Source organism: Corapipo altera, unplaced genomic scaffold (genome assembly GCF_003945725.1).
Source record: "Corapipo altera isolate COAL_440 unplaced genomic scaffold, ASM394572v1 45, whole genome shotgun sequence".
NCBI lineage: Eukaryota > Metazoa > Chordata > Aves > Passeriformes > Pipridae > Corapipo > Corapipo altera.
The window spans coordinates 3,481,342-3,496,301 of NW_020884877.1; the positions used below are offsets into that span (position 1 = coordinate 3,481,342).

The 14,960-nt window shown below is 42.0% G+C and overlaps 2 protein-coding genes across 2 annotated transcripts in view; both read right to left on the reverse strand.

The window, feature by feature from the left end:
- The window catches only part of STAT1 (signal transducer and activator of transcription 1), a 28,174-nt gene extending 24,124 nt beyond the window's left edge, over positions 1 to 4,050 (reverse strand). The window contains exons 1-3 of the mRNA XM_027637235.1: positions 3,954 to 4,050; positions 3,517 to 3,762; positions 307 to 435 (exon numbers count right to left, since the gene is read on the reverse strand). Of these exons, the coding sequence (XP_027493036.1) occupies positions 307 to 434 (128 nt within the window). The 5' untranslated portion in view covers position 435; positions 3,517 to 3,762; positions 3,954 to 4,050. The remainder of the gene's footprint in view (positions 1 to 306; positions 436 to 3,516; positions 3,763 to 3,953) is intronic.
- Positions 4,051 to 5,488: 1,438 nt separating this feature from the next.
- The window catches only part of STAT4 (signal transducer and activator of transcription 4), a 42,076-nt gene continuing 32,604 nt past the window's right edge, over positions 5,489 to 14,960 (reverse strand). Inside the window, exons 17-24 of the mRNA XM_027637339.1 lie at positions 14,712 to 14,847; positions 13,329 to 13,381; positions 12,449 to 12,543; positions 11,752 to 11,888; positions 11,123 to 11,314; positions 9,789 to 9,855; positions 9,154 to 9,262; positions 5,489 to 7,056 (exon numbers count right to left, since the gene is read on the reverse strand). Coding sequence (XP_027493140.1) covers positions 7,030 to 7,056; positions 9,154 to 9,262; positions 9,789 to 9,855; positions 11,123 to 11,314; positions 11,752 to 11,888; positions 12,449 to 12,543; positions 13,329 to 13,381; positions 14,712 to 14,847 — 816 coding nt within the window. The 3' untranslated portion in view covers positions 5,489 to 7,029. The remainder of the gene's footprint in view (positions 7,057 to 9,153; positions 9,263 to 9,788; positions 9,856 to 11,122; positions 11,315 to 11,751; positions 11,889 to 12,448; positions 12,544 to 13,328; positions 13,382 to 14,711; positions 14,848 to 14,960) is intronic.

Sequence of the window (14,960 nt, forward strand, 5' to 3'; positions counted from 1 at the left end):
AGACTGAGCTACCAAGACAGCAACTGATTGGTCTTAAAACAGCTGCTTTTGTTATAGACCAAATGAGAGCAATATGAGCTGTAGGGCAGTTTTATTCCAGCTGTCAGGCCCCTCTAGATAGCCCAGAAGAGGGTCAGGAACACAGGCTGCAGCACGAACACAGGCTGCAGCACCCACACAGCAAAGCATCCTACCAGCAAAGGTCCACCTAAGCAGCTTGCTTCACCAGTATTCTGCTGCTGCCTGTAACTGTATGTATGAGAACATTGCTTATCACACAACCCAAAGGCTAATTTCTAAGCTTACCAATCCTGGTTCTCCAGCCACTGTGCCAGGTACTGCCTGATCTCCATGGGAAAGCTGTCATCGTATAGCTGGTGAACTTGCTCCAAAAACTTGGAATCAAGCTGCTGTAGCTGATGCCACTGAGTCATCCTGAGGAAGGGGTGGACAAAAAAAAAATCAGTGTAAATTTTTAAGTAGTATTTGGACAAAGCTGGTGAAAAATAACATAAGTTTTCATGAACATTGATAAAATTGGAGGATGTGCTACTTCTGGCTGGGATAAGGCTAATTTTCTTCACAGTAGCTAGTGTGGTGCTGTGTTTTGGATTTGTGCTCGAAAGAGTGTTGGTAAAATAGAGATGTTTTTATTACTGCTGAGCAGTGCTTACACACAGACAAGCCCTTTTCTGCTCTTCACCCTATTCCACCAGCGAGGAGGCTGGGGGTGCACAAGAATTTGGGAGGGGGCACAGCTGGACAGCTGACTCCAACTGACCACAGGGGTATTTCACACCATATGGCATCATGCTCTGTATATAAAGTTGGGGGAAGAAGGAAGGAAGGGAGGTACACTCTGCACAATAGTGTTTGTCTTCCCAAGTCACCATCAGGTGTGATGGAACCCAGCTTTCCTGGAATGGCTGAACACCCACCTGCCCATGGGAATCAGTGAATTAACTCCTTGGTTTGTTTCACTTCTGTACACAACTTCTGCTTTACCTGCTAAACTGTCTTTATCTCAACCCACAAGTCTTCTCCCTTTTACCCTTCTGATTCGCTCCCCATCCCGCCTCACAGGGAGGAGGGGGAAGTGAGCGAGCAGCTGTGTGGTAGCTCCACACAGTTGCTGGCTGGGGTTAAACCAGACAGAGGAGTAAGAAGGAAAACTGTTTTCATCCAACAAAAGTATTGTATTTTCAGCTGTAACAGTTCTAGATGCTAGTCCTTTAAACATAATAAAATTTCTTTGGGGCTTGTTCAAATTTAAAAAAAAAAAATGGAATTTACAAATTAGGACACTGCACTGTTTGCTGAAAAATGACTCCAAGCTGGAACAACCCTTTCCCATGAAAATGTGCCCTTTTTTTTTTTTTTCCTCTGAACCCTTTTTCATGGCATTTAGGGCATGGTTCGTGTTACTGCTCTCTTGCTTAGCAAGGATACGAGAATGAGGACCTATGTGTTTGATATCTGTACTCTGCATGACTGAGATTCTGCATGTGGAATTTCACCTTCTGTTGATACTCCCCATCACCAAGAGCGTGAGTGAAAAATCAAAGAACCCTCTAGGCACTCATTTTCACTGGGTACTTGTGTCCCCACTTACCTGCTCTGAAAATGGACTAGATCTCAAGTCAGTTCAAATGGAGAAGTACTGGAAAGATGTTTTTTCTGCTATATGCTTTAGTTCTCATGACCACATTTTCAGGCTAAATTCAAGTAATCTGTGCAGCAGATACAAGGTACTTAAGTGAATGAATACTGTACAGCATGGCTTCTCTCAGTCATAACACTTTTATGAGAGTGGCTTTATATTGTGACATATAGTTTCTAGCAGCAGATCAGTTAGTCTTCTCAGTAGGCTGCAGGTTATCACGTTGTAGTGAAAATGGCACATAAAGATATGTCCAAGGAACAGTACAGGCTGAGAACACGTGTGGTGAGATGCAAATCCACTCACATACAGAACCTTTAAAAAAAAGGTGATAGGACCTATCCAAAGAACAGGGCAGCATCAGGGTGAAGGACTATCTTGCATGTGCCTTCCTGCTAAATCTGTTAGTGTCTGTATGCTGGTTCCCCCAGCTGCTGAGTGGCATATGCTATGTGTGAGAAGCAAATGAGTTAAAAATGCTATTATGTTTTAAGTGAGGCCTTGAGGCTTTTGATGTGCATGCTATTCAGATTTCAGGTAACACAGCATTTGAGTGTGCTGTAGCTGCACCACAGCAAACAGTTAAACGTGACATTGCTGAGGAAAGAATTTGTCTAAATTCATGAAGTTAATCTGCTGCTTTCCATAAAGTGAAGATGTACTCCAATCTTCCTGTGTCTTAAAGCAACCAGTCTAGGAAAGGACTGGGGACTGGTGGCAGAGAACCATTCAGTGAGGTGGTTACAGAGCAATGTAATAATGCAGCAAACATGACCCTTGGGGATGCAAGCAGGGAAACATCAAAGAAGGGGTAAGTTTGTAGAGAAGGCATCAGAGACACCCACAGTGGGGCACAGGGCACAGCCTGCCACTGACAAACTGACAAGTGAGGAGGTGTAGGGCAGGTAGCCCCTCTTGTCATTCTGCCCTTACTCAAGGGAAGTGCAGTATGATCACAGACCACAGGTGTGTTTGGAGAAAAGGAGCCCTGTTGGAAGCCCCTAAATGGGTGATGTATTTGCAGCTCTGTGGGTCTGTGTGCCTCGTAACAGCCGTGCTTGAGGGTGTCTTCCACAGCTCAGCTTGGACTCAGAGAATCACAGAATTATTAGGGTTGGAAGGGACCTCTGGAGATCATCCAGTCCAACCCCCCCTACCAAGGCAAGGTAACCTGGAGCAGGTGACACAGGGAGGTGTCCAGGGGGGTTTTGAATGTCTCCAGAGAGGGAGATTCCAGACCCTCCCTGGGCAGCTGTTCCATTGTTCTGCCACCTTCAATGTAAAGTTCTTCCTCATGTTGAGATGAAACTTCTGTCTTAGAATTATGGCCATTGCTTCTCGTCCTGTCACTGGGCAACAGTGATAAGAGTCTGGCACCAACTTTGAGATATCTGTATGCATTAATGAGGTCCCCTCTCAGTCTTCCCTCCTCTAGATTGAACAGGCTCAGCTCCCATAGTCTCTCCTCGTAAGACCCTTCATCATCTTTGTGGCTTCTGCTGGACCCTCTCCAGTATCTCCTTGCCTTTCTAGTACCGAGGAGCCCAGAACCGGATACAGCACTCCAGATGTGCCTCTTTAGGGCTGAGTAAAGGGGTAGTATCACCACCCTCGACCTGCCGGCCACACTCTTCCCAATGCACCCCAGGGCTCCCTCCTGGCCACTCTCTACCTACTTTCCTGTCGTTCCCGGGGGATCGCGGCGCAGTTCGGGAGCAAAGGGCGGCGGGCAGCCCGTGCTGCCGCCGGGAGCTCGCACGGCTCCCGGGGGGAAGGACAGCGCTCCCTCCCCGTGTTCCCCCCGCTCCCCGCCCCGGCTCAGTCCCGCAGGTGGGAGCACCATGCGGGTACCGCACCTGTTGGGCAGAGGCTGCCCGGCGACGCGGCCACAGCAGGAACAGCAGCAACAGGGAGAGAGCACCGACCCGGGCACAGGGAGCGCTCCTGGGGGCTCCCGAGCAGGCGGCGATCGGAGTCTGGAGACGCGCAGGAGCAGCTGTCAAGAAGGAGCCAAAAGGGAGCAGGAGTTGGGAGCAGATGCAACCGGTGACGGAAGAGCAGCGCTGCCGCCCGGGAGGCGGGTGATGCCCCGATGGGTATCCCTACCAGGAATGAACACCGCTAGGAGACGGTTCCCGCTGCCACAGGAGGAAAAGACACCGAAGCGCAAAGCTCGGTGGTCGAGCCAAAGGCAGGGGCAGTCTGAGGGAGCGACAGCTCCAGCTGCACCGGGCATTCGCCGCGCCGTCCCCCGAGGCGCCGGTACCGCCCGTCCGAAGGCAGCCCCCCTCACCTCTCGGTCCGGCTCCCGGAGCCCTTCCCAGCTCCCGGCCCGCAGTGCCCGCCGTGCCGGCTCCGGCCGCCTCGGGACGCCCGCACGGCCCGCAGTGCGCAGGCGCGGCGGCGGGAGGCGGGGCGCCCCCTGAGGGAGCAGCCGCTCCACGTGATTTCTGGGAAAGCCGCTGGAGCGGCCCCGGCTGAGGGGAAGGGGAAAGCGAAAGCGAAACGGGCCGTGCTGGGGGAAGGAAGGGCAGCCAGGGCCGGGGATGTGGGCATGCACAGCCGCAGGTGTCGGTCCGTGCGCTGCGACCCGCATCGCCCTCCAGGACACTGAGAATGCCGCTTCGGGCGGCTCAGCGTTGTCGCCCTTCCCATTCCTTCATCCCGCTTTTCTTTCAAGTCCTAGTCGCTAGGAATAGAACAGCGAACAGGAATAGTGAACAGGAATAGCGGCGCTGCTGCTGCTTTGGGTCACACGGTCTGGGTGGGTTTTGTCTCCTTTGTGAAGTGTCAGCGAAGACCGGGATAATAAAGTGCGGGCTTTGGTGCGGGTCTCCAGAGTACTCGGATCTGTTTCGGTGCCCTTTGTGTCCCCGCCCCTTCCTCAGATGGAGGGGGCAGCTGTTACTCCGTGAAAGAAACAAGGAAAGAGAAGGTCTGTTTGGTAAACTTTGGGGCGTGAAATGCCATAGAGCAGTGGATATGTAAACACGGCTGTAAATAAAAGCTGTAGCAGAAGGTAACTGACAGTTTTCACCTTTTTTTTTTTTAATTAGTATCGTCAAAGTGATGCATCAAGACACAAAACACACAACAGCCATGATATTTTTTAATTTGCTGATGCAATACACAGCGGAAGCGTAAGCACAGTTAGTAAAAGTACTTAAAAGTGGATGTTTTGTTTCTTCTGGCAGTGTCTGAGACACCCCTTTGTGAGTTTGCTCCCTTCCCCATCATTTTACTAGAGAACCCTATTCTTACTTGTAGTGGCACAAGGATAAAATACTCACTTTTTTAACAGAAGGAGACTTGGGCTATATATATTTATCTTACAGTAAACTACTCCAGTTTCTTTTAAAGCAGTAAAATGATTTAAAGTCACATGCCTTTCAATGACATGTTAAACCTACCCCTTGCAAAATCTGTTTTAAAGCAATAGTAGAAACTGTAATGAGCAAACCGGATCCACAATGCTGTTCAGTAATACCAATTATATCATGCTAAAGTTAATAGCTGAGAGTCTTGAAGGGTTGCATTGCTTGGGGAGCAGGGAGGAAGGGGAGAGAAGACTGCCTCACGTGTCATGTCTGGTCCCTTTTTACAGTACTTCTCATGAGGTCAAAAATATAGGGCATCCCCCATTTAGTTTATATTAAGATTGTGAGAAGAGCTTAGAATGAAAAGGCATGCAGTAGCTGATGCTAGGTGAAGTTATGTTTGCTGCTCTAGCAGCCTGTGTTACTGCTTGTAGTCCAGACTTGAGATCTACAAAAAGGCAGCAAGACTGTTTCTGTGTGCCTTGAAAAAAATTCCACAGAGGTCCAGGTATGCAACTTTAAGCCAAAATCTGTTTTTATTCATGCTGGTTATATAAGTTACAGATGTTACCAAACTATATACAGAATTGCTCTTGTTGTTTTGTAAAATTATTTATACATTATGCTTTCTGAGAGAAAATGACTTATGTGCAGCTCACTTTAAATCACTCAGGTCAATGAACAGAGATGTGTTTGGGTTTTTTTAAATCTATTCCCCTGTATCACAGAAATAGCTCATTACTCTGTTTCCGTTCACTTGCTTTCAACTAACATAAATGGTATGGGTGAAAGGAGTGAGTAAAAAAGGAGAAATGAAAGTAAAGTGCATGTCTTACTGATTCAAGGAGGTTATGTTTTCATCTCAGATGTCTAATTTGTACCTGCTCAGGAAAACAGTAAGGTGCAAACATTCGAGGGTTTGTATTGTGAGAACTTTGCACGCATTAACCATGTATTCTGTGGATAAGACTTAAAGCTTGATTGAGCCAGTATATGTGTCCTTGGAATTGCTTCTTTATTATTCTATTAACACAGGTTTTAGGGAGAATACTGAGAGCAAAAAAAGCCGACAAGACCAAGCTAGCTATTCTGTTTATTAAATGAGCCTCTGACAGACATGTAATAATCTGCCATGCAGCACAATTTTCCCAGTGGTTGCCAAATGCTGCAGCTCCTCAGTTTTTAAAACTGTGCTTCCCAGTTGGCATTTATCAGTTAGTATCCAGACTGCAGCTGGTCAGGATTTTCTTATTTCTAGGCTTTCTGATAGTACGTGCTGTAGTATCTGAGTGCTCCTTGCCCAAACAGATTTACTCCTGCAACTATTTTGTGAGGGAGAAAGTTTTACTAACTCTGTCTTCCAGTGGCAAATCGGAGGCAGCCTTTTTGACACCACAAATTTTGTGTCTGCTTCCTTTACAGAACTCCCTTCTCTTCCCAGCCACGCTTACCTGTCTTTCACAACTTTTGCTGTGGTGTCAGATAAAAATCTATGCTGAAGGTACTTCTTCTTTGGAGAAAAATGTCCCAGACACCTCTGGGACATTCGAACTCAGGGGAATGAGAATCTTTGCTTTGAAATAGAATCTAAACCAGTGGTGTGCAAGATTACGATTAAACAATAAGTATTTAACATAATAAATCCTAATTTTTTCAAACACATTAATGTCTTTAGTTATCTTTCTGTGCTGTTTTCAGAAGCAAAACATTTTGTTCTTATATTCTCATATTTACAGCAATTCTAAGAATGTTAGTTAATTCTGCAAGTAAAATTTATCTCTGCTGGGACCTCACTGCAGTCAAATGACTTCCAAACGAGAAAGGATTTGGCCTTTTTATCACTGAGAACAGCAAATCTGACTTGCAGAAAGCTATTTGAATCCCTAGGGAGAAAATTTCTTGTTTACATGTTGATTGATAACAGAAAGAAGCCTAAGAATAACATAATGGTTTCCAGGAAAAGCTGATTTACAAAGATGATTGTAAAAAAATTAAGGCATCTTTAACCCATCCAGTATTCACATGATTACTAATTTTTCCAGTATGTGAACTTCAGTCAGTTGAGTAAGGAGAACTCAGCTAGAAGAAAAGAAGGAAAAGATTAATCTCATGGCACTTGCAGCTGTTCATTCAAGAGTAACTGCAGATAAAACTGTCTCTGGCTCAAGGTAACTGCAGTGTCACTTTGACAATGTAATACAAACTGATGAGAATCTGAGGATCCTGTTTCTAGTTCTTCACAGAATATAGGAACACTCATTAGAAAACACTGCATGGAAAACAGTGGCAATAAACTTATTTATTTTTTATATGAACTTTTGTGGTTCTTGTAGCCTATGGATATGTGTAGCAGGGCTCTTCCTGGAGTCTTTTTTTCCTGATGGGTCAGGGAATCTGGAGAGGGGGAAATAGAAGGGAATGCAGCAAGGCTGCAGAAAGTATATCTTACTGAGTTGTAGGATATTTTGTCCTGCTGCAGATTTCACTCTTGTTTTCTGTATCTCACACAGTGTTTTTTATTGGCATTGGAGGAAAAGTATTGCTTTAATAATTCAGATTGCATGCTTACTGTACTTAGCCAGCTCTTCACCAGGGTAGATTGGCGTGAATTTGGGGTGATAAAGGAAAAAAAACCTCCATATTTTTCTTGTTTCTTTTTAGCAAGGTAAATAGAATGGAAAAAGGAAGGAATTCTTTAAAAATCTTCTAAAACTATTTTTCTCATTCAATTTCTGGCAGAATTTGAAAACATTTCTAGTAAGATCTTACAGAAATATCACCTGCTGTCTAGCAGTACTGAACCACTTGTCTTAGTACTTCTAAAAACCACAACATGACTGTATTTAACTCTTCCAGTTTGCCACCAAACACATTCTTTTTGTTCGGTGAAGACTCTAAAAGATGGCAATGGTCATTGTTTTGAAGCTCTGAACAGAGCTGTTTTGAGGTTTACTGTGCATGCTAGAAGAAACCAAACATTTGGAGGACGACGTTAAACGAAAGTGAAGCCAAATATTTTATGCTGCCAAAACTCTGGGAAACACAAAGTCATACATAGTTCATGAGTGCAGTTTTAGAAGGTCAGAACTGTATTCATATGTATAAGCCAACACAGAAATGAGTGAGGACAGGTCTTGGATCGGGAATTTTAGTTCAGGCTGGTTGTTTCCTTTTCAGCTGAGGAACTAGTTTGTCACAAGTGCTATCAGAGAAAAAAGTGAAGAAGAAAAAGAAGATATTTTGCTCTTGAACAGATCATCAACTTGATGTATATTAAAGAACTCATCTATTTGTATATAAAGCTTAACTGTGCTTCCAGTCATCAACAGTCATGATTCTGGTTTAGTTTTGTTCTGTTTGTGGGTGAGGAGGAGTGTTTTACAGAGGTACATTTGACAGGGAGTTAGCAGGCTTTTAAATACATAACTATTTTAAGATCATAAATCATCGAGCATTCAGAAAACTAAGAGCTAGTATTAAAAAAGGAAATTTTCTTTTAAAGCTGCTAAAACCCAAACCACTGCTGTGTTTCCTGAGAGAAGTCTGCTGGGCAAATCCCCAGCTGGGTATACATCAGTGCTCTAAGGACTCTAAGCCATGATGATTGAGAACAAAATTTCTAGTCAATAAGTAAAGGAGGAATTTTTTTTTTAATATGATGTTCATAGAGTATTTTCCCAATCTTTCTATATACTTAGTTAATATTAGTTTTATTTGCTTTTAATTTTGCACCTTGGTACCCCATTTAAAAACATGTGGCTTGAAAAACTTACACAAGTTTTCTGAACTGAAAATTTTTATGTTCCTTGTGCAGCTCCTCTGAGCAAGCCCAGGCCTTTTTGCTATTTACAGAATTAATACAACTGTCATGTATTTGTTATTGCAAAGTCTTTGTTCGTGCAAGAACTCTGGGATCTTTGTGCTATGACATTCAGGGTTCATTGGCCAGCGTGTCAGGCAGTTCCATGCAACACAGGGCTTCCAAGATATTTGCAGTATCCCGTACCATTTACAATAGGAAACGTCTGCACCATTGTTTCAGAGTAATACAGCAAGTGATGAAAGAGCTGTGATTCTTTTGTCATTGTACAAGCAGCCTTTTTATAACCAGCATCTCTGCTCTACGTATCCTGTTTGCTTATTATTAACTTAGGAATGGAAAAGTTTGCAACTTACGGCAGTTTCAATGGCTGTGGGACTCAGGTGTTCTCTCAGCACAGCATAAACGCTTGGGGACATTGGGAGAAGATCTGATGGAGAATGTGGTTCTGTAGAATCATTTAGACTAAAAAATAAAAAAAGACAAACAAGCAAAACCAAAATATAAAAAAATAATTTTAGATAAATAATCCCTTCATGCATATCAGTGGAGTATGGTGAATGTTTTTTCACTTAGTTAGGCCTGTACTTGGGTTTGCTGGTGGCTCTGTAAGCATATGCCAACAACCTGCTATACACTTAAAAATGTAGGAGATAGAGTCAGGTTTATCCTTTTCCCCCTTGTCCCTAATATCAGCTGCTGGAGAGAAAAAGGAGACAGTGAAAGATAAGTAGATCAGAGTACCATAAAATCTGTATTCAATTTTTAGAGATGTTTTGTTGCATAAATGGGAAAAGCACTGTACAGGTGAAGTTCTTTTCTTCCCTTTCTTGTGTTTAGCAGTCCTTGGCCAAATAAAAACACACCATGTATTTCTATGCCAAACTATTCTCAAATAGTTTGGGGAAGGGAGGAGGGGAAAACTCTGAAATGGGATGTAAACTAAATAAAAGTAGCAGTTGAAGTATAATACATATGTAAGGATACTTACATTTTGGAGACTGGGATAAATACAGAAGGAACATAACCTTTGACTCCTCCATCTGAGGGCTTTGAGACTAAAATAAATATTAGAGAAGTTAAATATTACCTTGTAATTTTATTATTTATTTGAAATTGATTATTTGCCTTAAGGGCTGTAGACCATAATAAATTGAAAAGTCCCTGCTTCTGCATAAATAAACAGCCATTAAAGTGAGGGGAATTCCTGAGATTAGTCCTTGACTTCAGGTCTTAGTCACATAATTGTCTGTGCTACCTTGATATGAATTGCCATCTCAGAATGTGATACCACAACTGATGAAAGATCTCGTTAGGCCTTCAAAAGCAAATGTACAATAATTCTGTAAGGTTCTTACTCTGAGCCTCTAGATTTTGATTCTGCAAATGCTTGTGTGGAGCTCTATCTCTACAGATACATCTTCAACAATGTCTTTTGCATGTAATTAAGCATATACATAAAATTTTAGAGGATTGGAGTATTAGGCAAAGTCCACTGAATTAAAATGAAGGGGGAAAAAATTGTAGCCTCCAAATATTTTTGAGTTGTGTAGGAATTTGAGTTCAAATGGAATTGTAACCTTTGATACTGAAAGTCCAGAAGAATGTGTATTATCTATTAAAAAATTATGGGTTTGAGGGATTTTTTGAGAGATAATGATTTTGATCTAAGAATTAGCTGACTTGTAACTTGGATAAAGAAAGAGCATGGGCCAAAATGTATTTGAAGCATTCTTGTCTAGCCTTTTTGCATTTTCCAGTGCAGTTGCCAGGGGTTTTCAGGAATGTTGTCTGCCATAATAACTTTGTAATTGTGCAGTATATCTGCAAAAGGCAGTGCAAATAAGTGACCTTTGTTGTATAGTTCTGCTGAATGAAATGGGCTAAAGTTGCTCTTCCAAGCTGTTTGGAATATACTGAATTTTCTTGAAATTAAAGAGAGAGTATGACACAGTATAACACAACTGTGAAGACAGTAAGCAGAATGACTTTTCAATTTCCTCTCCTTTGAACACCTGAGCAATGAATTTTATAATGCATCAGAAAAAAAACCCTATTTTTTGTCTCTATCTACCCTAAGATCTGTTTTTTAGCTTCTTTTAAATATTGTTGTCATCACCTCTTCTGTAACCTCGAAGACCAGGCACATATTTGCAAAATGAAGCTGTCTAAATGATAGACACATGTTAAAACAGTTGTCTTGAAGTGACTATTAAATGAGGCATCTTAATTTGTTCTCTTCCTCTTCTCCCCACATTGCTCAAATTGCCTCTTGACTTTGCAGCTGCTTTGCAGGAAGGGGTAAATAGAGAAGTGGAGCCCAACCTTCATTTGGCTGACAGCTGTAGTGTTTGCCAAAGGCCTTATCTTTGGGAATATCTGGATACAGATACTTCAGGGGGTTTTCAGGAACGTTGTCTGCCATAATAACTTTGTAATCGCGCAGTATGTCGGCAAAAGGCAGGGCAGATAAGCGACCTTTGTTGTAGGGTTCCACGGAATGAAATGTTACATCTCCTGTAAAAACACAAAGGCACCGTAACCGCTGATAATTAATAGATCAACGTCTGCAGTTGGAACAGATTTTTGCCTTTCTTTTGAAGATTACACTTGCATTGGTTTTACGTATTCTTACCAATGTCAGTGTCTTCCAATATTTAATTTCTGCACGGGAGGGAACAAATTTAAAGCCTGCAGTAAAGAGCTTAGTTAATATAAAGAACCGAGGGGTAGACTGTCAGAGTTTTGGTTTGTGTTTGAGAAAACATGATGCTTTTATCATGCCCAAAACCATACTTAGACATAATACACAAGAATTTTACTTTCAAACCAGAAAAAAACTTAATTTCTGTATTACAGGTATATTGCAGAGTTTGAGTTAGTTTTGGTTTGGTCTTCTGGGATTGTTTTTTTTTGGTTGTGGATTTTTTTCCCTTTTTCTTAATTATACTTACCATTTTCTAGTTGATCCACCCAAGTAAAGGTAATTCCACCCAGATTGCTCTCACTAAACCTTAATAAAAATGTTCCTGGTGTCTTGTCTTTGAGCAGAATTCGTTCCTTCTCTTTGCTTACAAATCCCATAATGTACCTGTAGTGTAACAGGGAATCATGGGTTTACTTTTGGAAAAAATACAGACTTTGATCTGTGTGATGCATAGAATCATAGAAGGGCTGAGGTTGGAAGGGACCTTAAAGATCATGTAGTTCCAACCCCTGTGCCATGGACAGGGATACCTTTCACCAGACTAGGTTGCCTAGGACTCTAGCCAGCCTTGATCTGGCCAGACTTTATATAGGTGTCCAAAACCTGATTATAAAAGCTTTATAAGGCCTTGAGACTATGACCAAAGCTTCATGTGATTTACATGTGGAGTATGACATTGAGCTCAAAGTACTATGAAGCCTGTTGAAATCTATCCACAGTACTTGACTGTATAGAAAGAACGGAATAATAGATTTAAACCTGTGTTTCTAAGAAATTCAGTGTTGTTCCTCTTTGGCAAAACTTGTCAGAAGGTATAAATAGGAGAAGGGAGACAGAAGTGTTAAACTCATTGCAAACTCTCTTCTGCACAGCTAAGACTGATATTAGTAAAGGACAAAACGGAGAGAGATCAATAAATATACAGCAGTTTCCTTGTTGCTCACCCATCAATCCAAAGAGGAAGAATGTGTTTTTTAATTAAGTCCAAAATGGCTTCGAGCCAAACCCAAAAGGTAAAAGACTTTCCAGGCAGATGTTCCTAAGGGTTCAAAAACAACCACAAAACACAAACAAAACAGACACACACAAGAAGAAAATTGTGAGGGTGTTGTTACCTGACATCTGTGTGACATAGCTATCTCAGTTTCTCAAGAATAAGCTGGTTTGTTCAAGTCAGAATGACAATTTCAACTGCGGTTTTGAATAACATCTCTCTGTCAGCCTGACATAAAACCAACAGATTTTTAATATGTGCTGGAAGCATCTCATTTTTCAGTGAAAAAAAAATCACATTTGTTGTTTCTTCCTGGTTAGAAATGACATTTTTCAGTGAAATGACTATGAGAAAGTTGAAATTCTTTCAGTGTTCTATGTTTGTTTAAATAATGTAATTAACATGAATAAAATGGGTTTATCCTTCTTTAGCAGTAAATTCCTCATCAAAGTTATTGCATATATTGACTGTCTTCAAATAATTTAGGTCACAACTGAGCATATAAAAAAAACATTACTTGTGCTTTATGAAAGACGTATTGCATGCTTTGATAACACAATCTATTGATGATTTACAGAAATGTATAGGGCACACTGTAATGGCAGTTTCTGATATCTGTAGCAATATAACTAAGTAGATCTCCTATCCCAAGCTTTAAACTTCTGGAATTGTTGTTTTCCTAGTTAAATTTTTACAAGGGATGTGATTGTGCTGAGCAAGTCCAAGGTATGGCAAGTGGTAATCTTGCCAGTAACATCAGGGAAACAGAGTCAGGCACGTGTGTGAGGGTTAAGAGAAATGAGAGTCCAGTTTTACTTTTGGAACTGTACCTTGCAGAACTTTGCCCAGGATAGTTGATAATCATTGTAACTGACTTGTTGTCCTGAAAGAAAAAAAACAAAACAAAACAAAAAAAGGACAAATGGTGCATGTATTCTTTGTGAAGTTTTGAAATAGATATAGCTCGATAACTGGGTGGGGTGTGTGGGAAGTACTGTACATCCAGACTTGGAGAGGGGCATGCTAGGGGACAGTTTTAGTGCATCCTTTTGAAGCAGCTGATAATAGTAGTTTAGGGAATATTTGCCTAAAATGCTCTGGGACTTGGTGTCTGCAACACTACATGCTCATTTTCAGTTTTTAGCCTGAACATTGTTTCTCAGCTTTCCCTCAGGCCTGTTCCCTCTGTGGGACAGCTGGAACAGGGTATTCAATAGTTCATCTTGCTGAGGTTACAGGGTCTCTTTGCTGTGCTGACACCAGTGAAGGATGGGTCCCAGATGTAAACAGACCCACAGGGCCAGATACTTAAAATGAAACAAAAACCAAACCAAACCTCATAAGCAAGCAAAAATATACTTCCTTTTGATTTCAGATGCTTCCTTACCAAGTAATTATCTATTGCAAAATAACATCACAGTTCAGTGTGACTTTGATGCCCTTTTAACAGCCTGGAAGTTCAAAAGTTGAATTACTTGGTCATAAGAATAAGCTGACACCTCCTTTCTTTAAAGAAGAAAAATGTTGCTGTGACATTTTTGACATCAGCTCTGGAACTGGAGGTCATGCCATGCTGGTTTTGGCTGGGGTAGAGTTCATTTTCTTCACAGTAGCTAGTGTGGTTTGGATTTATGCTGGAAACAGTGTTGGTTGTACAGGGATGTTTTAGTTCTTGCTGAGCAGCGCTTAAACAGAACCAAGGCCTTTTCTGCTTCTCGCCCCACCAGTGAGTAGGCTGGGAGTGCCAAGAAGTGGGGAGAGAACACAGCTGATCCTAACTGGTCAAAAAGAATATTCTGCACGATATGGTGACATGCTCAGCAAGTAAACTAGGGGAGAAGAAGGAGAAAGGAGGGGATGCTTGGGGTGATGGCATCTGTCTTCCCAAGTGACTGTTATGTGAGATCGATCCAGCCCTGATTTCCAAATTGAACACCTGCCTGCTGATGGGAAGTAGTGAATTAATTCCTTGTTTTGCCTTACATTCACATGTGGCTTTTGCTTTACCTGTTAAACTATCTTACCTTGACCCTTGAGTTTTCTCACTCTTTCAGTTCTCTCCCCATCCCACTGTGGGTGAGTGAGTAAGTGGCTGTGTGGGGCTTAGTTGCCAGCTGGGGTTAAACCATAACAAGAGCTTAAAGTCATTACCTGTAACTATCAAATATAAGAGCCAAAAGGCAAACGAAATCTGTGTATTTCTACACACTTACCCATAAGTTTCTCTGCCAGCATGTTGAGCTGTTCAGAATTGAGTCCACGACCGACGTATGATGAAAATTGCCAGCTCAGTACTTCTAAGAGCTGGCTTAAAGTGGCAGCAGGGGGGTTGTTGAAGAAAGACAAATTCTGCAACAGAATCAGTGCTTTGTTTAGACAGTTAGCAACCACGAAATACATTGCAGGCTATAAAAGGAGGCTGCAGGTACTTCAGCAGAATCTGGAAGTGTTAAAAGTGAGCT